The sequence below is a fragment of the Amblyraja radiata genome, chromosome 7 (assembly GCF_010909765.2).
Source record: "Amblyraja radiata isolate CabotCenter1 chromosome 7, sAmbRad1.1.pri, whole genome shotgun sequence".
NCBI classification, from domain to species: Eukaryota; Metazoa; Chordata; class Chondrichthyes; order Rajiformes; family Rajidae; genus Amblyraja; species Amblyraja radiata.
The window spans coordinates 43,404,751-43,432,354 of NC_045962.1; the positions used below are offsets into that span (position 1 = coordinate 43,404,751).

A 27,604-nucleotide genomic window follows, 5' to 3' on the forward strand; every position below is an offset into this window, starting at 1 on the left:
AGACCCTTCTTCAGAGGTTATGCTTCGGTATTATAAGACATCTGGAGCTCTGTGTGTTGTACTGGTCCCATTAATAATATGGGTTTGATGGACTAGACGGAGCTTAGAAGGGTGATGGAAGACTTAATTGAAACAAACAAGATCCTGAAGTGTCCTGACGTTGTGGAAGGTGAGAGGATGTTTCATTGTGAGGGGAAATCTTGAACTAAGAGGTAACTGTTGGAAACTACAATTTTCCACAGTTAAGACAAAGATTTTCTCTCAATCGGTTGTGAGTCTTTGAAACTCTCTTCTTCAATATGCCAAGATAGATAATTTGTGAAAACAAGAAGATGTTGAGTCAGGACTCTATTGACAACAAAAGGGTCCCAATTCGAAACGTCACCCATCTATGTTTTCCAGAGATGCTGCATGACCCAACACCTTGTGTCCTTTATGTAAACCACCATCTACAGTTCCATGTTTGTGTAGGATGCAAGGTTACTGTGGTACTGTAAGTGGGAATGTGGAGATGAGGGACAATAAGAACATCCATGATCTATTTCAATGTGGGGCAGGCTCATGGGGCCAAGTGACCTGTTCCTGCTCCTAATTTGCATGTTCCTCAATAACATCGCAGAGTTGTGAAAGCAAACACAGCTGATTAATAGCCCAACCTGAATTTTCCAACTGTGATCTTAAAAATCTTTATACTAGCTGGTTGATTGATTAGCCAACAGGAGGATCTGGAGACAATTATCCATGTTGCTCACCAACCCAGAGTTTGACCCTCATCTAGTATAGTGGTGGCAATTAAACTAAACCTACTCCCACTGACAATGTTGCCTATAGATTATTTATATAAATGATCCTAATTTACTGATGTACACATTATATTTTAGCTCTAAACATTGCCACCAAGCCACCAACACCCATAGGTTGCCATGGGGACATACTTGTTTCCAAGTTCCCCAGTATTGAAGGTGTGGACACATGTTTCTATGGCCTGTGCATTCACAGCGAAACACGAGTCTAGGTTGAAGAGGCGTTACCTTAGCACGTGACCATGCAGAATAGAGTGGAGAAGAAATTGCATTGTGAATATTGGAAGTATCTGGATGTTAATAATTGGATTTATTGAAGGTTTGTGTCAATAGGTCGTGGAAATTATGGGATATGGCGATTGAGTTGGGAAGGTTGAGCAGTCAACTCAAAGCATTGATGGAGTGGGTTCTATGAGCTGCATGACCTATTGTTTATCTCCAATGTTTCTTCAAGTGGGATCAAGACTTACGTCATCACCTCTTTCTCCAGCATCTCCGGCACTTCCTCGACCGCCAAGACTGCCCTGTTAAAGATGCAAAAACCATGTATCAGCGTTGGCAATAGCACAGCAGAAGAACTACTATCTTGGTAACCTTCCTGGTGAAGAATTCCCATTATCCAAGAACAAAAGTGAAATAAATCATCACAAACTGGACTGAGGTCTTTTTTACTCCTTATTAATCAGTCATCTTATTTATTCCCTGCTAGACAGAGCACTCAGTAAACCTCTACTGGAATTACTTGCCTTTAGTATCGAACTGCTATTAATGTATCCAGATCCCTGTTGCTTTCTCCACTCTGAGTCTCTAATCTCCTTCATGGTATCACCAGCCCATGTTTCTCAACTTCTCCAATTCTGGAGACTACTTGAGCATCCCTAAATTTAATTGCTGCACAATGAGTGGTGCCTTCAGCTGCCAAAGCCCTGACCTCTGTAGTATCTGCCCAAATATTTGCTTCTCTAGCTCTCTCTCCTCTGTTATGGGATTTTTAAACCCAACTTGGATCAAGCCTTTGGTCTCCCAAGCCAATGGTTCCTTGCTTCAATTAGTGCCAACTTTGTTTTGTTGGATAGTGTTTCCAGAGCTCACCTCGCTGCATTAATGATACCATACAAATGAAAGTTTTGGTGCTTCAGAGTTTTCTCAATATTTGAAGCTGATCCCCCATGGCATGTTTGACCTCGTATTCCTAATGCCAAACACTGACTGCAATGTGCACAGGAAATTCTACAATGGTTAATTCAAGTTTATGGGGGAAAACAAATGCTTTGAATTGCAGGCTAATCTACCAGCATTGAGCACTGTTTGACCAGTTACAGTGCAGTCTCTTGCCTTACAGACGAACCTCTTCCCTCACCAGTCACAACCTGCATCTCCTGAGCAGCTACTTTCTACTCCCTCATGATGAGATCAATGGGTTAAAATGATAAACAAGAAATTTGGTGCTGCCATGGGCCATAGTTAACAGAACAAATTGACTGGCTCTGGACCGACAATGCATGCACTCATATTAATAGCAGACACAGACCTTATCTCCTGTTTCCCCCACCGGTCCACTTCGTCCTGGTTCTCCGTCTAAGCCGGCATCACCCTAAGAAAAAATGAAAGAAATATTTATTCCAAAATCATGCATCCACCATGTTATTGGCATCAGTGGTCTTCCAAGCTGTTTCCAACTGAATTACAGATTGTGAGTGGAAATTGCCGAGATGTTTCCTTTTCCCTGGGTTTTGATCTGTTCGTTTTCCTTGGAGGATAGGACATAGTCAGAGTTATACAGCAAGGAAACAGGCCCTCCAGCCCAACCTATTCCTGCCAACAAAGATGTTTTCCTGAGCTACCTATTTGCCTGCATTTGGCCCATATTCAGCTAACCTTTCCAATTGACATAAAACTGTATGGCATATGTCGCAGAATGTCTGTGTTGAGTATGATGCCAAATGAATTCATTCTTATAATTATATCACAATGATATCTACTTCCACCATACCCTGGCAGCATGTTCCATGCAACTACCACTCTTTGTAAAAACCTGCCCTGCACATCTCCTTTAAACTTTCTCCCTTGCACCTTAAACTTATGCTCTCCATATTTGGCATTTCCACCCTGGTAAAAATTTGTGACTGTCTAACCTATCTGCCCATAGTCAAACATATTCTGGTGCACAAGGTGCCCAGACATCGGAGCTGAAGCAAGGCTCCAACCTGAAATGTCACCTATTCTTTGTCTCCAGAGATGCTGCCTGACCCGCTGAGTTCCACCAACATTTAGTGTCCATCTTCTATACACAGCCATCTTCTATACACACCCACTCTTCCTGCCTATTCTTGCCCCATATTTGCTGATGGGAAGGGCCATGCTGAAACCAAGGTGAAGGCAAGGTTACCTTGTCTGATAAAATATGGAAAATGCATTTAAATGCTCAGTAGGTCAGGCAGCAAAAGAAACAGAGTTTATGCTACAAGTCAATAAATTAATCTAAAACATTAACTCAGTTTCTGTCTCCACATGTTGCCTGCCCTGCCAAGTTTTTCTCTCATCAACTGTTCTAACTGTTGCTATTCATGATGCTTGTGTTCAAGTGAGGTCTGGTCATATTGCAAGCTGAAAGATATGTAGCAAAGCACATTGGCGTGTCGGGGGCTGGTGGATGGGATGGCAGGAATTAGTCTTATTAATTTGTGCTTTATTAGATGAGAGAACGACCACTATTGTATTGTTATGTTAAACTCAGCAGGACCATGTATGTTTGGGGACTTTATGTCCACTGTGTCATCACATAAGGTCATAAGGGCATGTGATAGGAGCAAATTAGGCCATTCGGCCCATAATCTACCAATCAATTATATCTCTTCCTCCTGACCTCCTGCCTTCCCCCCATAACCTCTGACACCCGTACTAATCAAGAATATGTCTATCTCTGCCTTAAAAATATCAACTGACCGCCTCCACAGCCTTCTGTCTCAAAGAATTCCACAGATTTTCCATCCTCACACTAAAAAATATACCCCCTCATCTCCTTCCTAAAAGAAAGTCCTTTAATTCTGAGGCAAAGACCTTTAATCCTAGACTATTCCACAGTGGAAACATCCTCTCCACATCCACTCTATCCAAGCCTTTCACTATTCTGTATGTTTCAATGAGGTCCCCCCCTCATCTGCCTTGTTCTGTCATTTGATTCAAGTTTTATGGCAAAGGGTCAGTCAATTAATAATGAGGTCCATGCAATCTGTATGTTCCTCAGAACAGTAAGTGGTGATAGACACACGACAGAAACTGCAGGGCTCCACAGCTGGTACCTACCACCAACAAGAAGGAGATAGAGTTTCCTTACAGCATTTAACGAGGCTTGCTCCAGTCCTGTGTAATCACAGCCTGTGGGCTGTTGGTTCATATTCTATTAAACGTCTTTAAACAACCATTTTGCTCAATGTTTTTCAAGACCCAGAGGACCTTCTTAAGACTTGAAAAATCAACGTGGGCCTTTATAGGTCGTACTGGAACTGCCCAAACTCAAAAACCTCTGAACATCGACTCCCCATATTCTTTATGTAAAGTTGGTGCATTATTGTATGTGACTTGCCCGCATCGAATCATGTCACATTTATATTTCGCTCAGTGCCATTTTCTACAAATACCATATTCTCCAAATCAGTCAGTAGACAGATAATGAGCATTGCCTTCAGCGGTAGCACAAGGGAGGAGGTAGTTAAATGACAGGACATTAAATAGGCCAAAACTGGGCGAGGTTGGAGGTTAGGTCGCTGCAGCTCTGGCTGAAGATTGGTTGACATGAGCTCCTACTTCACTTGCCACCCTCTGGATCAAGTCTTACCTTCGTTCCCTTTGTTCCAAATGGACCTTGATCTCCTTTGAGGCCTTGAGATCCAAGTCCGCCCTACAAAGGGGAAACAAATCACATGGCTTTATTCAACCCCTAACGTTGTGAAATGACAAAAAACTCAGAAGCACAATGTCTATTTCTATAAGATGGCCTGATGCAGGCATTTCAACGCAATGTAAGTGATACAAGAGGTAGAGAGCATTATAACCGTACCTCTGAAGTTAACCACCACATATCAAATTGCCCAACTTGGATCAAATAAAGCCCTGGAAGTCTCAACATACCAGCTTCAGCCTCTAGATGTCCTGTCCCTATCGTCCTACCATTGGTCAGCAGACATCTCCATCTTCAAGGCACATTACACCACAGCCAATGAGAAGATGAACAGATCAATTTTTATCCTTATTGGTCATTTATAATCATAGAGTGATACAGTGTGGAAACAGGCCCTTCGCTCCAACTTGCCTGTACCGACCAACATGTCCCAGTTGCACTCGGCCCACCTGCCTGCGCCAGGTCCATATCCCTCCAAACCTGTCCCATCTGCCTGCGCTTGGTCCATATCCCTCCAAACCTGTCCCATCTGCCTGTGCTTGGTCCATATCCCTCCAAACCTGTTCTATCCATGAACCTGTCTAACTGTTTCTTAAATGTTGGGATAGTCCCAGCCTCAACTACCTACTGTGGCAGTTTGTTCCATACACCCACCACCCTTTGTGTGAAAAAGTTATTACTCAGATTCCTATTCAATTTTTTCCCCTTCACTTTGAACCTATGTCCTCAGGTCCTCGATTCCCCTTCTCTAGGCAAGAGATTCCGTGCATCTACCCGATTTATTCCTGTCATGATTTTATATACCTCTATAAGAACACCCTTCATCCTCCTGCACTCCAAGGAATAGAGAACCAGCCTACTCAACCTCTCCCTATAGTTTACACCCTCATCCTGGCAACATCCTCGTAAATCTTCTCTGAACCCTTTCAACCGTAACAATATCTTTCCTATAACATGGTGCCCAGAACTGAACACAATACTTCAAGTGTGATCTCACCAAAGTCTTATACAAATGCAACATGACCCTCCCAACTTCTATACTTATTCAAGCACTTCTTCAGCATTTCTGATAGTTTTACAATCCACAAATGAAAGGAAATGGATATAAAAGCATTAGCACTTCATGCCCCAATGGCATTTCTCTTCGGGTCACTCACAACAGTGTGAGGAAAGGATTTTTGTTTTCATTTTTAACAACAGTAATATTAAATGGTAGTGGATACATTGGGTGCTTGCATGCCCACATAATGCCCAAGGACTCCCATGTGTTTCTGGATGATAATTGAGCTCCAAAATGGTCAAGGTCCAAGTAGTGGATTTGCTGTCCTTCACACAGAGGGGACAGCCATCTTGATTAAAAGCTAGTGTAGCTGAGGAACCTCTGGTGAATATTCTGCATTTGCTGTAGGGTGCACTCTCCAAAGCAGAATTCCATCAGCGAGAGTCTGCAGGGTATGGAGGCTTGTGGCAAAAGATGGTGCTAATCCTTCTGAGCATTAAGGATCAGTGCAAAAAATAGTAAATTCACCTCCTAATCCTTGTCATTTTGGACCTCATTCTGGCACCCACATGGAACTGTGCGCAATAACTGAGCGGTCACTGCTCCTGGTGTGGCACTAGCACTAGAATTGCAATGACATAGGATAGTGTCCCCATTTGGTGATGGAGGAAAAGGGTGGACTGGAGTCTTAAGGCGGTTGAATTATTGAGCAAACAAGGAAAATGGAGAATTTGATCAACGTATTTCACTACATTTTCTGCAATTATTCTTGTCTTGGGGATAAGATAAACAAAAGGTAAAGATTTTTTAAACGATTGAAAAAGAAATTCCAGCCCTGCTGCCAATAATAGAGCTTTGCCTACGAGCATCTCAGCAGCTGGCTCACTCACAATAAGCAGGTTAGGTTATCTCCACTCCGCAAACACCACTGCACGGCGTAAAGGCACATTATCGTTTAAATTCCTGCTCAGTGTGGCCATTGCTGGTAAGGCTGATATTTAATGCCTACCTCTGGCCTCAGGGACGTTCCTTGGGATTGGCATTACTGTTGAGGAGTCTTGGCACAATAGCGTGCCTCGTTACTTTGGGTGGCACAGTGGTGCAGCTGGAAGATCAGCTGCCTTGTAATGTCACATACCTGGGTTCAATTATGGCCTTTGGCGCTGTCTCTGGAGTTACATGTTTTTCCCATGACTGTGTGGGATTCCTCCGGGGGAATTCCTCCAACATCCTAATTCCTAATGTGCCAGCCAATAGATTAATTGCTATAAATATTCTCTGGTATAATCCAGGAGGGAGTTAATGGGGGAGAATAAAAGTAATTTGGTTTGGAATTATTTTAGTGAGCTCTTATAAGTGCTTGCAGGTCGGCACAGACTCAGTGCGCCGATTGGTCTATTTCTATACTGTTTAGAACTCAGTCAACCACTTTTACCACAATTTGGAACCAAACTCTCAGTCTGCTACAGGGAGGATTAAACACACTGATGTCAGCTCTTTTCCACAAACTGCAGCGCAAGGTCTTATCAGCTTTATTGCCTCTGCTGAAGAGGTTTGCTTTCTAATTAACTAGCTGATGCACTGATCAGAAGGAATGGGTCACTGATTGTCCGCCTATCTGAAATGCTTCCATAAGAGAGATTACAGTTTCATGCAATATACTTACAGGATGTCCAGGAGACCCAATGCAACCTGGAAGGCCGTCATATCCAGCTTCACCCTAAGGAAAGAAAGCAGAGAAACAATCAACGTCCAGTCAGAATGACAACATATGTTTTTTAATTGGCAATTTATTGTGCAAAATAAGTTGCAGGCTTTGCTGAACGATGTAGGGCGATGCTTGCATTGCCCAGCCCTCTTGGCCTGAGGAGATGGTGGTGGAAGTGAGTGGTTTGCTTCAGAGGAGAGTTAAGGACATGAAGATTCCTTTTCATATTTCACCTCAGGGTTTTGGATGTTGTTGGGTAGGGAGTTCCAAGAATTATACTCAGCGACGATGAAGGAATGTCAGTATAATTTCAAGTCAGGACAGAGTCCAAGCCAACTCATTCATGTGCACCTCCTATCCTTGTGCATCTTAGTGGAGGAGGTAGAGCCACAAGGATGTGCAGATGCTGCTGTCTTGAGTAAAACAAAATGGTGCTGGAGTAACACATCGGGTCAGGCAGCATCTCTGGAGGACATGGACACACAGTGTTTCCGGTTAGAACCCTTCCAGAGGTTTGTGGTGCTGTCAGAAAAGTCTGGATGAGTCAATGCACGTGGGGTGCCAAGCAAGGAGATAATTTCCTCTGGATGGTGTCAAGCTTCTTGCGAGTTTGTCATAGCTACATTCATCCAGGCATGTGGAGAATGTTCCATCGCACCCCAACTTAAGTCTTGTAGGTAGTGGAACGTCTTACGCTGTTTCGGGCCTGTCCCACTTACGCAATTTTTTTCGGCGACTGCGGGCACCCGTCATAGTTGCAGCAGGTCGCCGAAAATGTTCAACATGTTGAAAATCCAGTGGCGACCAGAAAAAGGTACGACTCTTTGGGCAACTGCTCACGACCATACAGGCGTCACCCTGTGACACGTCACCCCGTGGGGAGCCAAGCAAGGAGATAGCTTCTTCTGGATGGTGACAAGCTTCTTGAGAGTTTGTCATAGCTACATTCATCCAGGCATGTAGAGAATGTTCCATCACACCCCAACTTAAGTCTTGTAGATAGTGGAAAGCCTTAGGCTGTTAAGGGCCCTAGACACGTCGCAGGGTGACGCCTGTATGGTTGTAAGTAGTCGCCCAAAGAGTCGTACCTTTTTCTGGTCGTCGCTGTATTTTCAACATGTTGAACATTTTCGGCGACCTGCTACGACTATGACGGGTGCCGGCAGTCTTCGAAAAAAATTGTGTAAGTGGAACAGGCCCTTTAAGAGACCAGTCGCTTGCTGCAGTATATCCCGTTAAATTTTAACAACTGTTGGCTAGGTCCACAGTGACTTTAACTAATGTCAGCTTGTTATTTTCAAGTAGGTCGAATATTTGACGGACTCAAATTGTTAGTTAACCAATACTTGTCTGATGCAAAGTATTGACCAGCAAAATATTTGCTTACTTCAAATCCTCAACCTGCAAGGATGGGATTGAAACATTAGTTCTGTGAATTATCTGTGATGGCCTCTAGACTTTCCAGGACAGTGCCATCAATGGGTTTATTGGACTCTGGGAAGAGACTTCTGTGAAGACGCACAGGAAATCCCTAAATTTAACCTGACCTCAGTTTAGAATCTCTGGGCCAATGTGGACCACCCAGCTCATCAGCAGAAATAAACGCCCCGCCCGGAGCCGGGCATAGATTTCACCTTCTGAATCAGAGGCAAGAGTGCACCATTTTACCCAGCAACTTCTTTAATCCTTGCAGATGAGAAATGTGCACAAATCAAAAGGCAGAGAAGCTGGGGTTGGAGGCTTTAGTTGACAATTATGTATTTACCCCAACCTATTCAATGGGAAACAGTGATTACAATGCAGAGTTATATTGATGTAACCCCTGTGTTGTTGGGTTCAAATCATCCCTTTGTTTTGCTCCATGCCATACTATTGTCTTGGACCTATTCTCTCTGATATAATTGGGTAGAGCATGTCAGTTTACAGCATAGGTCCATCAGTCCAGCTGATCCTTGAGCATTTCTCCCTCAGAAGTAAATTGTGTAATGGATGGCTCTACAACTTACACTGGGAGGAATCAGCTGCCGAGGAGGAGCACCTGACCAATCCAAGGCAGATAGATGATTCATGTTTTGGTCAAGACCCTGCAACCATCCTGCTGCAGGATATCAACCAAAATGTCGATCATCCCTCTGCCCCCATTGATGCTGCCTGACTGTTGAGTTTTTCCTACAGTTTATCTTTTGCTCCAGAATCCACCGACTGCAGTCCCTCGGGACCCCATGCCTAATTCAGTCGGAGCAAAGGCTATTAACTGCTGGTCAAGATAGTACCAAATGTCTGGCATACCTCCCTGATAAAATGCCTAAATGTCAGGAAACTATAAGCATTAATAGCCTCATAAAAGTGTTTGAGAAAATACCAAATACATACTACATATTTCCATAAAATGGATACCTATTATACAACATTATAAAGTCATTATATTAATGTTCCCCTAATGAATGATGTGTATAACATTAACTCTTTCAGGATGGATTCTATTTCACAGTGCCGACTTTAACTCTGAATAGGGTGCCTTCAAAACAATCTTCAGTCCTATTCCACACCATATCTCTTACCTTATCTCCATCCAATCCATCTTTTCCAGGATACCCCTTTGATCCCTAAAGCCGCCAGAGAGAACAGAACAGTGTTAGAACAGGAAAGCACACGTGATTTTCTAATGCTTTGCTTTTACTTGCACAAATAACACTTGAAATACGTGAAAAGATTCAAAAGTGTTCTAACCTTGCCTCCTTTGAATCCTCTGTCACCCTGGAGAAGAAAAGACACAGGTATAGCGAGCACATGCTTCTGTAATTGTTTCAGCAACTCTCATTTCATTCCTTCAACCAGACTTCAACTGGATCATATGGAGTAGGAAAGTTTGCTCACCCTTTGGGTTGAGGTGACACTAAATCCCATTCTTGGTGTTACTGGATTGTCCTAATACTGACCAGTTCCCTTGCTGGGATTGGATCATCCTGGTGTGCTGATGGTAGATTCCTTTCTCCCGGTAACTGGCTACTAACATGATGATAGTAGATTTCCATTTCTTGGTGATACTGAATCCCTCACCCTGGTGATGGATGACCATTGCTTCACTGCCAATGCCACTTCACCCACTTCCCTTTCTCACTACAATAAACTTGAAACCAACAAAACAGGCCCAAAGAATGATGCATGATGGGACATTGCTCAAAGGCCACCCATTCCTGCCACTTCTTCTCTGCCACATCGCACCCCTCTTCAAATGCTTGTGATCTTTGGTCCTCACGAGTGTCTGTGGGGACACTTCTATTGTCGATGGTATCTTGAGAAGGCGAAGAGGAACTGTGGGGACATGTGTAATGCTGCTCTACAATTGACAAGAACCAGCTACCCAGAGCTTGTGCTCCAAGCATCATAATGGCAGCAACAGACAGCAAGCAGTGAAGGAGTTGACATTTAACCCCTTGGTTCCATTTTGATCCGGCTGTGGCTTCACTCTTACATTATCCACCATGTTTGAGGTAGTTTTAATTATAACAGAGCAAAATGAGAAGTAAGCACTGTGACAGCGCCCTCTTCCTTGAATGTTGCTCTGATCCCTGTCACTGGCTGACAGGCCAGAAGAGGCCCATCGCCCACATCATTGGTAACAGTGGGGTCCAATTAGCTAATATTGGTTTGACCACCTGAACCTTTAGCCTACTCCCTTGAAAACCTCCGGGCATTCTCTCCAGATTGGAGAAGGGAGGAGGAGAAAGTGGGGACCTAGCTTGCTAGAGCTATGTCCCTCAGTCGCCACTTTGAGGAAGACTAAGCATTGAGCCAAACCCGAGACCACCAGCACTACCACGTGATGAAGGCTGGGCTGCCGGTAAGAAGCCCTAGACAGCCAGCACCTCTACTGAAGAGCCTCTTCCTGCCCAAGGACCACATTGGACTGCACATATACACAGAGGCAAAGACTGAGTCACCAGGATAACCTAGAAACCGCCAGTGCTACATCTCCAAGCTCAAACCTGAGCCACCAGGATAAACCTGAGACTGCCAGCGCCCCCTCTTGATGCAAGGGTGTATTGCAGGGAGTGGCCTGTGCTTACCATGCCTCCTACTTCGAAGACCCGGACTAAGCTGTTAGGGACAAGCCCACAATTGTCGGCATCGCTGCACATGCAGCCCCATGTCCTGGACTTTCTTACCACTGTAAATAAAATATCATGCGAGTTCACCTTACTGCGTGTGTCAGCTGCTCATTGCTGAACCCAACATCATCCCTGACACCACAGCATGCACAGGGATTTGGATGGATGACCCCAAGAATATGTGGGAGCACTGGCTCACATTGCACATCAAGACACAAAGTTTGGACACTGCCTGGTAAAGAGAAAATCTAAGGTGAATTCACTAATGTGTTTCCATTGACTCTTTGAAAGGTCTGTTCAGTTACTGCTCTGTTTCACAGTCCTGCACATTACTATAGTTCCAGTTCCATTTGAAAGTTGTGATTGAATTCATTCCTTTCACTCCGTCAGGCAATGCACTCCAGGTAACAATACTCATCACCCTGTTAGCTCACCAGTTAACTGTCTTAACTCAGTTATTGATCTTCCTGTCATTGGTAACATTTTTCCCCACAAACCATATCAAAATACTTGATCATTTTGGCAGCTTTCCTCTTAAAAATCTTGTGTATGTGGCCACATGTGAATTCATGTTGATACAAACGGGATTAGCTCATCTGTGTGGAATATGTTCTTCAATGACTGCATTAAACCTAATAAATAGAACAGCAATGAAAGATAGAATTCAGTATAAATTTGATCCAAAAATTCACGGCCAACCTTACCTTAATGCCACGCCCTCCCTTGTCACCCTGTTGTCAAAAAAGAAGAGATTGTTAGCTCAGAGAAGATTCAGGCACCGTGCATTGAAAGCAGAGATTAATTGGTGCTAGTGGCTGCAGTGCAGATAAATACCTTCATACCCGGGTGACCAGCTGGTCCAATTTCACCAATCATGCCCTGTGAGAAAGAAGAAAAGATTGTCAATGATGAGGGAATACATTCAAACAGCATTGTCTGGGGCAGGTTATATTTATTGCAGAGGCTGTGTGTACTTCACACTCCATGGGACAGTTAATGTGTCTGGGTGGGATGGGTAAATACCAGTACTGACCTGGACTCAATAGATAGACATCGATACATGCTCCATGAAGAGTTATCAGGACTCCACAGAACATGGGTAAATATTTGTGTTGCATAGCTTATGTTGATAATAAATTGTACAGTATTGACACATATTGAAATGGGAGATTAAATACCAGTGCTTCACAAAATATGTGATGGGTACATGGATGGGAAAGGTTCAGAGGGACATGGGCCAATTGCGAGCAAGTGCAACTAGTGTAGATGAGGCAACTTGGTTGGCATAGGCAAGTTGGACTGAAGGGCATTTTTTCCATGCTCTATGACTCTATTGTATGTACAATTCACCATGAAGGTTAGATGTCAGATCACACAAGATGCTATGATTGAACATTAGTACTGAAAGTCGAATAGTTATTTTGGGAAGACCAACAGCAAACTATATGGCAGGTATTAATGCTGCCAAAGAAAATGCTTAGATATTGGTAACCAAAGGAAGTACTTGAGACAGATACAATAACAACATTAAAAGACATTTTGACAGGTACATTGGTAGGAAAGGTAGAGAGGGATAAGGACCAAATGCTGGCAAATGAGGAGAGCTTAGATGGGGCATCTTGAGCGGCATGGATGAGATGGATTGAAAGGCCAATTTCTCTCCATGAGACACTGACTCTATCCATGTGATATGGTGGTTACAAGATAGCACTGTAAAGAATGACCAGACATTGGTTTGTATAGGATGGATAAATGTCAGTGATCTGTGAGATCAATAGATGATGACAATTGAGGTTATTGGAGACATTGCACATGATAACATGTCAGTATGGTAGAGAATGGACAGATCAGTATTGTATAGGACAGATGTTATGGCACAGGAAGTATAGATAACAGTAGGTGTCACTTATTAGCATGTATATTCCAGTGCTTAGAGACAGAGACCCGGGTTCATCCTAACTACGGGTGCTGTCTGTATTGTGTTTGTACATTCTCCCTGTGACCGCATAGGTTTTCTCCGGGTGCTCTAGCTCCTTCCCATACCAAATAATATATAGGTTTGGAGGTTAATTAGCTTTGATAAAATTGTAAAATGTCCCTTGTGTGTAAGATAGGGTGATCACTGGTTGATGCGGACTTGGTGGGCCGAAGGGCATGTTTCCGCACTGTATCTTTAAACTATATAGATTGGGTAAATAAGAAGCTAAAAGATTACTGGATCTAATATGCAGGAGGATGGTTTGATATACTGCTCAAGAAAGTTCAATATGACTGGTGGACAGAATGATTAGATAGAAATAAATTATAGCTTGACATCTGTGTTTTACAGAAATAAAACAGAAAATGCTGGATATACACAATGGACCAGGCAGCATCTCAGGACAGACATACAGAGCTAACGTTTCAGTCCAAAGACCTTTCACCAGAACTGGTCACTAACTGGAAATGTTCATTCTGTTTCACCCTCCGCAGATGATGGAAAGTCTGACTGGAATCAAGTCTACATGAGGGATAGTATTGAGAGAAGGCCATTTTTTGCAGCAACTGCTAATGTAGCATTTACAAGCATTGGTCAAGGGAAACTGTTAGCTTTTGTACTTACTGGAGAACCTGGTGGTCCCATCGAGCCGTGGGGACCCCGTCGTCCATTTGAACCCTTTGGGAAACAAAAGTGGTTTTAACTTACAATCCACAATACCTGTTGTACACTCTGAGCATTTACTGAGTTAATAACTGAAGAGCCCACATCAATGTCTATACAGTCAAGGAAGTAGGGATGCCTTCATCACAGTAAGGTTTGTTTGGAATTGGTTCCGATGTATGGAAACAATTGGGTTTCACAAATCTTTACACCTGCAGATTTGTTGCAATCAGTGTTTATTGAATCACTCTGTTCAGCCCGATCCCTTGGACGTGAAGTTGGAGTTACAATTGGCAGCAAGCAGGTTTGAGAAAAACAGCCACAAAACATGACTCCTGACGGGTGCTGGTGATGTGTCACCATTATTGTTACCATACTGCCAAGGAGACTATTTGACCCATTGTGCCTGAGCTGGCTGTTTGGGAGTGCCATCCAGATGGTCTACCTCCAGAACCATGTACTTGATGTGTCCAAATCAATAGTGTCAGTAACATTGAAGAAGTACAATTAACATGTATTCTAATGCAATGCCGGTTACCAGATCCGGCAGTGAGCCCTTTCTATGGCATCTTTTATCCTGGGTTTAAGGGTCTTGTACATATTACTAAAACGTAATTTTCTTATTCTATTTAGCTTTCTATACCCCCTACTCTGTCTCTGTGGCCTTGGTCTATCAGATTCCCTACAAAGGTTATTACTAAATCTGCTTGTGTAACTCTTTCAAGCAGTGCATTTTAGATCATGAATCACATTGTGCAAAAAGAAAACACATTATCCCCCAGTGCTCTGGTGATCAAATATCCTTTTCACAGGGCACAGTTTATTCTATCAACATTTTCTCAACAGGCCTCTTGGCTTGTCCTTCGGAATCCTTTGACAATGTCGGGTTTATTGTGGGAGATGCCAAATATAAACGTGGGGTTTTATTCATAAAGGTTTGGAAACTACTGAACCAGATATCTCCAATTGCTGCACTCCCTCCAAGTTTTGTCCTGAAAACATCTCTAATGCAAATCTGATAGCCATGGAAAAAAATGGGTAGGTGCTATATTGCCAGTATGTGATTGTCACCAAAGGGAGTGATATTACCAATACTGTGATTGTCACAAACGGGCACATACTCTCTCAATCCTGCACACAGGTAGCAAAGTCATGGACACTAACCTGTTCTCCTGGGCTACCAAGAATTCCATCTGATCCTGTCAGTGGCTGCAAAACATAAATCACATGTCATCTCATGAGTAGGTTCCTTTAAAACAACATGATAGGAAATTAATTGTTGGTATCACACAGAAGCATCTCTTGAAGGTATCTTACCTGACACTCAAAGGAGCAACACTATAAATCAAAAAGGAACAAAACATAAAGTGTTAATGTCCAGCACACATGTGCAAGCTAATAAATCCATTCAAAAAAGTTAAAAGCAAAGTTTTTGTGATGCAACATACCACAGGCTCCACTTCACTGTACTGTAAGAAAGAAAGAGAAGTGATTAGAACTGTTTGCATGTAGATTAAAATATTTGATACAATGTGATGGTGATGAACAGTCATAAACCAGAAAATTGGTCCACCGCAAATTGGAGGAGCAGCACCTCATATTTAGTTTGGGTAGTTTACACCCCAGCGGTATGAACATTGACCTCCAATTTTAGGTAGTCCTTGCTTTCTCCCTCCTTCCCCTCCCCTTCCCAGCGCTCCCACAGCCCACTGCCTCCACCGCTTCCTTTCTTCTTCCCGCCCCCACATCAGTCTGAAGAAGGGTCTCGACCCAAAACATCACCTATCCTTCGCTCCATAGATGCTGCCTCACCCGCTAAGTTTCTCCAGCATTTTTGTCTATCTTCGATTTTTCCAGCATCTGCAGTTCTTTCTTAAATATTTATGACGTACATTCTGCCGACTGGATTCTCATACTTGGGCCTAATTCCAAGTGGCCTATTTCTGCTCCTGAAACTTATGAACATTTTTCTGACTGAGTTTTTTTTTAAGATAATGAACAAACATAGGACATATCAGTTATAGGGAAAAATGCTTTGAGTGTTTTTGGCACAATTAATCAGAATATTTGGGTAACAGGGAGAATAAGGGAGAGTGAAGGTTGAAGATATTTAATAATGGAGCGTAGTTGCTGGCGTGATATTGGAAAGAGTGAATGGATGGTACCCTGTTACATTCCCAACATATTTAAAAACAGTGGAAATTATTAGCTGCAGTCGAGTGTAGATGCTCAACGTGTTTACAAACCATTCTATTTTAATGCAGGCGGGTTACTGTGACCAGGTTATCATCTCTCACCATTATGAACTGGTGAATGTGTTTAGGAAGTGTTACCAATTCATATGGTGCATCTTTCACCTTTATGAAACAAGAGGACGTGTCCTGTGATTAGGTTCCCTTGGGAATGTCACCAAATCTCAATTCCATATTTTTCACTTGACTCTACATCTAATTATTTTGTAATTCTTAACTTAATTCTTAATCATGGAAAAGAACTGCTATCGAAATATTTCTCATGCAATCTTCACAAGGAGAGTACGTATTGAAACAAGTATTTGCAATGCATTTCCACAGATTTTACAGCAGGGATACTCACAATTGTTTGAAGAATGTGGTTGATTGTGTCATTCACATCAGAATCTTTGAGACTAGTTGCTGTGTAATTCTGACGATATCTGTCAGAGGCAATATGCTTCAACCTTGTTGCCTAAAGCAATATTAAATTTGGAAACAATCAGACCAAAGCTCCAGGAGAAAACACCGAAAAACATTCACCATTTTAACATATTTAAGTAACTTGGTTCCTCTCCATCCTACTCTCATTACTCTTCAATGTAACATTGTTTATGGCCCATGCTTCACCGCTGGCATAGCTTGAACACATGCCTCACCCCTCCCCCTCCCCCCTCCCCCTCCCCCTCCCCCTCCCCCCATCCTAAGATGAGGCAAATGGTGCTTACTTCTGCTTCTGCTTCCTTTGTCATATGTGATGCACCCTTGTTTTTCTCCCTCCATTGAGACTACCTGAGCTGCTGAGTGTTTCCTGCACCCCATTCTAAAACCCACACCAAAGTGTGTCAGAGATCCACATGATAGATCTGTTCCCTTCTTTTTATGCATCAAGCTACTCAAGCACTGAAATAGGGGGATAATATCACAAACACAGCACACCATTGCATTTTGGCGTCCAGTCTTTCTCTTGCTTCTCTGCTTCTCTCATACTTCTCTGGGTCACAATTTTTCCTCTTTGATTACCTTCCCAAGTAAAAAAGTGGAATTCATTTCCCTACTCCTTGCTCCTGCTCAAAACTTCCCTAGAGCATATTGCCGCATTTTCTTCTTCACTCTTCCTTCTAAAATCTAAGATTTCAAAAAGCTTTAGCTAATATTAATTCCTGCTGATGGATTAAGTTTTCAAATCAGTGGTGCATTCCAGACCATGCCTTATGTTCTATGGGGCCTTCCTGCTGCGATGTATGGTGGGTTGTCTTTCCATTGCAACGCCTAAATCATTGTACTGCATTGCAAGGCATGTAATCAATGATAGCGAACATGAACACCATGTGTGATTCAGAATCTGGGGCCAGGAACTGGAGCGTGTTATGAGTAGCTATCTTGTGCAACTAATACAAATTCTACTTATGCAATAGAACAATATAAAATGAAATGAAATGAAGAAAAGGAAATGGAATTGAAAAGGTGTCAGTGCAAATAAGCATATGACGAGTAATATTGTTACCATACAACAAAGTATACTAATAACAACACACACGCACGCATACCCGCACGCACACACCTACCCTCCATCCGTGCTCCTTCACATACCCTTCCACCATACACCTTAATTCCCCTCTATTCCTGAATCCCTTAACATTGAGTTTCTTCCATCTCCCACCCTAGCTCCAAATATATCCCACTGCCTCTTCCTTTAGCCCTTGCGCTTTCTCCCACATTCCTAACCACAGAGCTCCCAATCCTAGCCATGATCCAGCTCTTGGCTGCCCACCCACCAACATTCTCGGCCTCCCACCCGTTCTGAGAGTAATTAATGTGCATGGGGAGAATAAAATATGGGATTATTGTAGGATTAGTGTAAAATGGGTAGTTGATACTGGTGTAGACACGTTGGGCAGAAGGGTCTGTTCCTGTATTGTATCTCTCCAAGGACAAAAAATCAGCAATTTTCAACCCATCCAACATATCCTCTAATGCTAAAAGTATCTGTTAAGAGCATGTATGTATGTATTCAATCGCACCGTGAGAATTTCTTACTTCAGACATGAGCCTTTAACCCTCGCTCCAATGTTGAGGATAGCCGAGTTTTAGAAGAGTATTTTGGTTTATCCTCGTTACTCTGACTTCTTTGGCTTCTCAGAGTAACAGAAATAGCGAAATGTCAACTCGGGACAACAACAGGGATGAGAATGGAGCCACAAATAGATCATAAAGGGTGGAGTGGAGGGGCAATAGCTGTTTTTTTTTAATCAGCTGTCTATTAGTTTTACTGACAATTTTCTGACAAGGCTGAGTGTCTCCACATCAATTGAGCGGAATTTATAACAGTTAGTAGTTGCATCCCATGCCACAAATACAAGCTTATTGCATCCTGTCAATCAGGTTAACCTTAGCTTGCATCTCCTTCAAATTTTTGTGCTCACTGCTTCCTTCACGACAGGAAGCATTGCAACCTAACATGGATGACTAGCGAACACATGGGGGTGAAAGGAATGGAAGGACTGCTGAGGAGTGAGGTGGAGAAGGGCGGGAATTGACGGTCAGAATATAAACACTGCTGATGCTGAATCATTCAGATGCTGAATGTCATGTTTCTCTGATGTAAATACATGAAAAAAAACAGAACAGGACAGTACAGAGTGATTGTAGACATACTTGCTCATCTGGAGATATAGCGACAGCAAAGATCTTTATGCCCTGGTTCGTTGCATCGGTTGCGGCACTCTCCAATCCTCCGCATGGTTCCTTGTACCCTTCGATTGGATGTCCGTCTGTTACTACGATCATGTACTTGTTCTCTCGGTGATGAGAGCCACTAAAATGAAAGAGATGCCACAGTACTTATATTGTCTGCTCTCTTCTATCCTGCAGGAAAAATGCAGAGTAGCCTGACTCTTTGGATCTGCAATCCTTTTAACCGTCAGAGGTTAATAAACAAAAGCAGCCTTCAACTTGCTATATAGCAGAGACATTTGCAGTAGTTATTTTAACCATCTACTGGAAAGAGATTGGAATAGCTAATGACAGTCTATTCGTTCAGAGGGGGGATGACCCCCATAGGGGGTGTAAGAGAGATGTTCCACCATAATGAAGATAAGGATTAGGATCAGCTTCCACAAATGTTCTTCACAGCCATTAGAAAATGGTTCACTTCTACCACTAATAACCATTACTTTACAAACAGCAAAGCATGTATCTGCAGACTCGCTGATGTGACATTATTATTGCTCAAGAGTTGGCATCAAGAGTTGAGGCAACCAAGGAGCAAAGGTGGAGCAGACATCCCTCTTTACTCCTTCACAATGCAAAGCAATGTCTATGTTCAAGAATTCCATGCCCAATAGCCAATAATTTAAAACAATGTTTAACCTTAAGACGATCAACATGAACCGTTGACTTAAAGGATCTCATGCTGAAAGGCCTGAGAGGGTAATTTGACAGTTATCTTCTGCAATTCCATCAAATCCTAATTTTTTGGTAATATCAGATTTATTATTTAATCTTTGAGAAGTTTGGCTGCAAAGGAACATTGCTAATCCAGAAAACAGAGGCAAAATCTGGGCTTCAAAGTGCAAAAATATATTATGCCGAGTAAACCGAACCTGTTTTCACAAAAAGTGAAGAAAATCAAGATTCTGGTATGATTCAGATCTTTAATAAAGAATATTTTAAATATAATTATATTAATGAATTTAAAGAGTGGGAAGACAATCGATTATATTTATCAGTTTGTACAATATAGGCTTTCAAGAAAGTTTAGTTTAGTTTATTATCGTGTGTGAAACGATTTTTGTTGTGTGCTATTCAGTCAGCGGAAAAAAGTATACATGATTACAATCAAGCCATCCACAATGTTCATTCTAGATACTGTTCCCTGTTTTAATAAACTAATTAAGCTTTCTGTGGTAGAACATGAATTGGTAATTTTAAAGGCATAGATAGGTATATTTTGTGGGTAGCTAAACATATGGAACAGATCAACATTGCACTGATACACCAGACAGATTGCCTGATAACAATCTGACCTATGAATGGTTATCCACAGCAAGTAAATCTGCTTAAGGGAAGGACCTTTAAGCATACACGCATACCCACCAGTGCAACGGAATTTGAGAAGTAGTATAAACCATGACCTCTGACACTGAATGAGTGATGAGAACAAATGTGAATGGGATCCCAGACTGCATCTTTATTCTGCAATAGCCATGACACAACTCCCTGGCACTCCAGGTTCCTTTAGATACATCATGGGTGCAACACTTCTCAAACTGTTTAAGAAGGAACTGCAGATGCTGGAAAATCGAAGGTATACAAAAGCTGGGGAAACTCAGCGGGCTCAAACTGCACAGTTCTGGTAACCTCTCTACTGGCATCTTTCATGCAAAATCATTGTGTTGTGTTGATTTGAGTAGAGCTTACACAAATGATTCTTCCATCTTATTTTCCCAATAGTTCAATCCATAATATCCTCTTACCCCATTAGAAGTTCTTCTGTTCCCTTACGAATGGCGCAGTCTGTATGGGTGCCTTTGCCGATGTATTCCACCAGCCGGATGCTGTTGATCATGTCCTCCTTTCCTCTCTGGTTCATACGATTGAGGGTGTATATCTTCCTCACCTCGTCACTGTAGTGAAGTGCACCGGAATTCCATTCCAGTGTCTGGTCACACTGATAGTACCTGAAACACAGAAACTCCTGCCGTTATTCACATTCGTTTTGACTGATATGTTTCTCTTGATCCACTTATCTTATCTTCCCCTTTCAAGAAGCCTTGAGATTGACTTTACATTTGAGCAAAGCCAGGAAAGAGAAAGCCTTCATCGAGCTGTTGACTCATCCCAAACAAATTCCCTATTTTGCACAAAGCCACCCTTGCATTCTCTAAACAGTGGTGCTTATTGTGATTTAAAATGGTGAAGTTTGAACTGCCTTCATGGAGTAATTCACCCAGGTAAATAGACGATGGGATATATGAGAGGTTATTCACAATAAATAGCCCTGCTTGTTCTCTTCTCTCATAAATCTGTTCCATTCTCCCTGACAAGGTTTCTCCCTCCAAATGTTCCTTGGGAAGATTATACTAGGCATCCTAATGTGTTCAATAAAAAGGTCAAATATTTCTCGATTTTATTTGTGTTGTATGTTAATTCGGTAATCTCATTAATATTGCCCCAACTACAATATTTTTGACCCTTTTCATCTATAAAATTATTCTGCTATTCTGCTATTCTGCCTCGCCTTCTTGGTTTTAGTGGAAACAAAATAGGAACCAGGTTTGACCCCATAACACATTTTCTTCACAGCACCAGAGACCCTGGCATTGATCCTGACTTTGGGTGCTGTCTGTGTGGAATTTATACATTATGATTGTGATTGCGTGTGTTTCTTCTGGGTTTTCCGGTTTCCTTCCACATCCCAAGGACTTATGAGCTTTAGGTTAATTGGCCTCAGTAAATTGACCCGTGTGGATGTGAAAATGGGATCATGTAGGACTAGTGTGAATGGAAGATGGTTGGCCTGGACTCAGTGGGCTGAAAGACCAGTTTCCACGCTGTGTTTCTAAACCAAACAAAACTAACATCACAGGTCCATGGATACGAAAGGTTGGGAGGAATAGGGGCCAGTGGCAAACCAGTGGGACGAGCCTGGATAGGCAACTTGATCAGTATGAGCAAGTTGAGCCAAAGGATATCTTTCCATTCTGTATAGTTTTATGACTCTATAACATAATTAGAGTGGTGAATGTAAAGTACCTGATATAATGACCTTTCTTAAAAGTACTCTCCATGGATACCACTTTAACAGAAGCAGTCATCCAAGTCTGGGACGCAATGGAATAAAGCCTCTTCCACTGATTTTCCATTTATTCATGTAGCCAAAGAACCACCCTCAGGATTCATTGTATCAATTCCAAGAGTCCTTTCCCACATATCACTTGGCCGTCAGCATCTAAGTTGCATTCTGCTCTCACAAAAGTCCATTCTCGTAGTTCAACAGGCAACAGATGAGGTGTGATGAAAATTGAACACCATCATCATTGTGTTTATAACATCAACATCTGGATCAGTTAGATTGGCCTGTTCCTCTTAGTCTAGCACTGCTAAAACATGACAACGATTTGTCACAATGCTGCTCTCAGATCTGTGCTTAGTTCCTATGGGGTCGCAGAGTGGCACCGCATGTAGAACAAGTCAAGTCAAGTTTATTTGTCACATACACATACGAGATGTGCAGTGAAATGAAAGCCTGATGCCTCACTGTGCCAGAGACTAAAATTCAATCCTGACCTCAGGTGCTGTCTATGGGCAGTCTACACGTTCTCCTTGGGGCCATACGGGTTAGCTCCGTGCTCCCATTTCCTTCCAACCTTCCAAAATCGTGTGAGCGGGTAGGTTAATTGGCCACCGTAAATTGCCCTTTGTGTGCGGGTGAGTGGTAAAATCTAGGAAATTGATGGGAATGTGCAGAGAATATGTAACAAGGAAAATTGGCAATGAAGTGGAATTGCTCTGTCAGCTGATATAGATTCAAGGGACAGCAATGGTCGCCTTCTATGTCGTACGAGAAGTATGTAAGAATACCACAAGATCATTGCAGTTATAAAGTACAATGACTTGCATTGATATCACACTGCAAGTCCTCATGGATTGCCCACCAGGCCCTCCTGTGCACACACCATGAGAAGAAACGTAAACCGGGCAAAACAGCATTGCATTTTCTAACAAAGGGTAATTGCTGAAAATACTGGGTCTCACCCAAACATAAACCACTAAAGCGAGTTTGGTTTAGTTTATTGTCTCATGTACCAACGTACAGTGAAACATTTTTGTTACGTGCTAACCAGTCCGGACTCCTAGTGAAAGTAAAAGACTGCCATAATACTTTCACAAACAACAAAATAATTTGTCTTTTGGGATTGAAGGCAAACCAGTGAATGTGGTGCACTGAATTTTTTAAAGGGTTTGTGAACAAGGTTGGATTTGGGGGCATTATACTAATTAAAACTTGATCAATAGTTAGAAACAAGCACCAGGCTCGTCTTAGATTGTCAGGCCCTAACCTGTGAAAATCACAAGGATCAGTGCCGTGTCCAAACAATCACAGTCCACATCTACAATTTGATTGAGGGGGGGGGGGGGAAATGTGACATTTTTAAGTTTAACGTGGGCACAAAACTAAAATGAGGATATGAATATTGATAAGAAAGCAGAGAGGTTTCAAAGGCATATGGACAAACTGAGTGAGTGGGAAATGACATGCCAGATGGAGTGCATTGAGGAAAAATGCACGATAATCCATTGTTGATAAACTGAGTAATTTCACATGGTGAAAGATTGGGAACTGTAGATGCTCTGGGGAATGTAGGTGTACTTGGCCACATTACTTACAGCTAACATGCAATGAGTAAGGCAAATGGAATGCTGCCTTTATGTGGTTTGAGGATTTGAGTACAAGAGTAAATATGTCCTAATACATTTATACAAGGCATTGTGTGCTCATATACATTGTGTAAAGTTTTGGTCATCTTACCCAATGAAAGATTAACTCACTACAGAAGATCTGCCAAACTGGTTCTTGGAATGGCAGGTCAGCCATGAGGAGAATGAGTAGGCTATGGCCTCTACACTCGAAAATTAATAAGAATATGTGCTGACCACATTGCGATTTAATATGCATTCATGCACTTTTGAACAACGAGGAATGCAGCAAGACAGAGGGCCAGACATGGGATGATGTCACAATCCATCGCACAGCAGTTGCCAATGGTACTTCTGGGCAGAGTCCTGGTGTGATGGCTGCTACCTTGCCCACTGAGAGATAAATGCAATGCTACTTCACTTCCAAGAGATTTCAAACTGTTGGCGCAGTGTTTAGTACAGTGAGAAATGCATGTGGGGAATTGGAGGAAAAATGTGATGAGCACAAATGATTGATTGTTGGCTTGGATGAGATAGGCTGGGGGTCTGCTTCTAGGATTCGTTAACACATCCTCATCTGCATGGGGAGTATGTGCCACCATTTTAAGCAGGCCCAATCCTTACAACTGTGAGGGAATCCCTACCCTTCTCGATGATAGGCCCTCTGGGCTCTTTTTTGGTGGGGGGCATCATATGAAATATTGCACCATCTCCTTATTTCCTACATTAAGGTGGGGATTTTCCATCAGTCAGGAGTCTAGAGAATCTGGAATTGGCTCAGAGCAGAGAAGACCATGGCAAGATTAATAGAGGTTTCAAGTGACCAAGGGCTTTAATGGAGTGAGGGAGTAGAAATTTCCCACTGGCCTCCCTGTCAGCAATCAGAAAACATGAAGTTAAGATACTTGCACCCAGAAAATGAGAGTTGATTTCATCTTAGTGAGGATCCAACTGGATTGCTCTGCCTATAAATATTCTGGCCTGCTCTGAGTAACCTGAGTAATGAGTTGGATCAATAATAGAACAAGAAATACTCAAAAAGGACAAAAAGGACATGGCGACTGGGACTAATTGGAAAACACTTTCAAAGAGCAGGGACAGGCCCAAATGTCCGAGCTGCCTCTTTCTGTGCAGTGTAAGGGTGACTTTTTTCCAAATGTGCTTCCTTAGCTACACAACACTGGGCCAGTCCCGAGAATGCGAAAGATGTTATATAAATCAACCTCTTATAACATAAAAAATCTGTTATTTTGACAACCAGTAAATTTTCCACTAAACTGTTTAGCAGGCCAACAACTTTCTGTTGAAGTGGAAAGAGCTTTGGGAAAACCAATAAGGAATGTCACCCACGTGACTCTAACTCAATGTTCCATCCTCACTGGCATTACCGCCTGCCCCAAACTCCACCTCAGTCTTCCCACATCTCTTTCTTCCTTTAAGATCCTCTTCACCCCTATTCTTTGGCCAGTATTTATGACTATTTTAAACAGTTCACGTTTTGCTTGATACATCCCTGAGAAGCACTTTTACAACACTACATAAATGCAAATTCCAAATGCACCGTGGACACAGCTAATGTTTGTAATACCTTGATGTTATGTGGAATCCAGGCCACAACCTGTCCTGCAAGTGGTATCTTGCAGCAAATCATCAGGCCTCAACTGAAATATCCGCTATGTATCCAGGGAGCACATTCAGTTCCACTTTACCAGCAACTGAAAATGAAGCTGTTGCTACTGACACTTTCAACATTAGAGAGAAATGCGAAGGAGAGGTCACAGGCATATATTCACATATAGTTTTGACAAAATGAAAACATTTGGGAAAGAAACAGGTTTCAGGCAAAGGAACCATCCTAACCAGACTATCAGCGCCATCTTCAGGCATAAGGGAAACTACAAGTGAGCCAAACCTTCCAAGTGTTTCAGCTACAGATAGATAGAAGCGGAGAATGTAATAGTAAATATTGCAGCAATTACCAGTTGTTCAATCTCTGGACGAAACGTATAGTGAAGCTCTTCGCAAGTTCTACAAGGTCTTTATAGGGCTGCCTTCTTAAAGCGACACTTTCGGATGTGTCCAACACAAAGTATAGATCGACAGGGCAATCTGTGGAAAGAACAGGATGATCAACGTCCATGAAACTTGGACAATGTCAGGAATTAGGTTTTAAAAACTACCTACTCAAAATCAAAGTGAAATTGCTTTGTTAGAAATTGCAAATGAAACACTCGAGCCTCGAGATGAAAGCAACTATTGCCCATTTCTTGTACATCTCGGAGAGCTGATAGTTTAACATAGGAGGAAAACACAGGTACAAATAAGTAATGGAAATGTAAAGGGAATCACTGACCCAGGCAGAAGATTTCAATAACTGTCTTCACTTTAAAAACAATTTTTAACTCACGCTCCTTTATAAGTTGCTCATTTTAATAGAAGCGCAGAAATAAACTTGATGAATGTTAACCCATTCAAATGCATAAACAACAAAGCAGATCATCATTCTACAGAATCCAACTGGAATTTCTTGAGGAAGCGATTGCAAACACCTACCTGAAAAATGTGCACCGTTCTGTGCGAGGAGAGAGTTCCATGTGCAACAGAGTGAGACAAGGAGGAATAATATCTTTACAGCCATGGCTTCCACTTCTGTAGTGGAGCTCTTGTGCTGAGCACACTGATTCTGAGCAAGAACCTTAACAGAGGAACGGGCAGGGAGAGGGAAGCAGAGGAGCAGAAGCCTTCGTCTCTGCTTCAGACAGAGACCAAGTGTGAAGTAGGCTGGCCCTGAGCAGCCAGCCAGCCAGCAATCAGAATGAGCTAAAAGTATGTGATCTCCATGCAGTTGTGCTGACAGCTGTACAGCTGCCAACAACTCTCATCTCAATAAAATAACAACAAATTATTCACGTTGGGTAACAAGATTACATTTTGCACATACATTTGATATATTTGCATATCGGTAACTTTATTAATGTGATTTTTTTGTATTTAACCTGCACCGATTTACTGTCGAGTACCCCCCCAATGGGTCCCCCAAAGCCTTTTTCTCGGACCCACCCCATCAATGCTGGCAGCTTTAGCCTGTAGCCACTTTAAGTGTATGCATGTGAATCTGGAATTAAATGGGTTATTCGTCAGGGTCCCAGAGTCAGATGGGCCCCACCAGCATCCGCCCGTCATTGTATGCACCTCCTCCGAGATCCTGATCCAGTTCATAAGTTATAGGAGCAGAATTAGGCCATTTGGTCCTTCAAGTCTACATTCAATCATGGCTGATCTATCTTCCACTCTCAACCCCATTCTCCTGTCTTCTCATAACCCTGTCCTCTCCCCATAACCCCTGAGACCCATACTAATCATGAATCTTGTCAATTTCCGCCTTAAAAATATCCATTGACTTGGCCTCCACAGCTTTTGGTGACAATGAATTCCACAGATTCGCCACTCTCTAACTAAAGAAATCCCTCCTCATCTCCTTTCTAAAGGTAAGTAATGTTATTCTGAGTATTATCTTTGGTCCTAGGCTCTCCTACTCGTGGAAACATCATCTCCACATCCACTATTCAGACCTTTCACTTTTCTGTAAGTTTCAATCAGGTCCCCCATCAGTCTTCTAATGTCCAGCAGGTACAGACCCAATGAGAGGGTTACAACCTAGAAGGTGCAGCTTTATAGTCACTGGCCGAAACAAAATAGAGCAAAAAGGGGAGAAATGGTTCTAGCTCCACATGCATAGCACAAAGACTGTTTGAATGAAGATTTTCAAAAGGAAACTGGATAATT

General features: G+C 42.4%; 1 protein-coding gene across 3 annotated transcripts in view; it reads right to left on the bottom strand.

Annotated features, from left to right (window-relative positions):
* col6a1 (collagen type VI alpha 1 chain) overlaps positions 1 to 26,691 on the bottom strand; it is a 71,144-nt gene extending 44,453 nt beyond the window's left edge. Inside the window, exons 1-17 of one of the 3 annotated variants that reach the window (XR_004412604.1) lie at positions 26,372 to 26,611; positions 25,798 to 25,927; positions 20,875 to 21,078; positions 19,055 to 19,214; positions 16,761 to 16,871; positions 15,614 to 15,634; positions 15,483 to 15,503; positions 15,330 to 15,374; positions 14,127 to 14,180; positions 12,359 to 12,403; positions 12,229 to 12,255; positions 10,143 to 10,169; positions 9,974 to 10,018; positions 7,371 to 7,424; positions 4,642 to 4,704; positions 2,335 to 2,397; positions 1,274 to 1,327 (exon numbers count right to left, since the gene is read on the bottom strand). Coding sequence is in view for 2 of the 3 variants with exons in the window: in XM_033024339.1 (XP_032880230.1) it covers positions 1,274 to 1,327; positions 2,335 to 2,397; positions 4,642 to 4,704; positions 7,371 to 7,424; positions 9,974 to 10,018; positions 10,143 to 10,169; positions 12,229 to 12,255; positions 12,359 to 12,403; positions 14,127 to 14,180; positions 15,330 to 15,374; positions 15,483 to 15,503; positions 15,614 to 15,634; positions 16,761 to 16,871; positions 19,055 to 19,214; positions 20,875 to 21,078; positions 25,798 to 25,927; positions 26,372 to 26,456 (1,209 nt within the window). In the remaining variant the exon portion in view is untranslated. Of the gene's footprint in view, positions 1 to 1,273; positions 1,328 to 2,334; positions 2,398 to 4,641; positions 4,705 to 7,370; positions 7,425 to 8,627; positions 8,633 to 9,973; positions 10,019 to 10,142; positions 10,170 to 12,228; positions 12,256 to 12,358; positions 12,404 to 14,126; positions 14,181 to 15,329; positions 15,375 to 15,482; positions 15,504 to 15,613; positions 15,635 to 16,760; positions 16,872 to 19,054; positions 19,215 to 20,874; positions 21,079 to 25,797; positions 25,928 to 26,371 lie in introns of all 3 variants that reach the window. The other 2 variants (XM_033024339.1, XM_033024338.1) reach the window with 2 other exon arrangements.
* Positions 26,692 to 27,604: the final 913 nt, after the last annotated feature.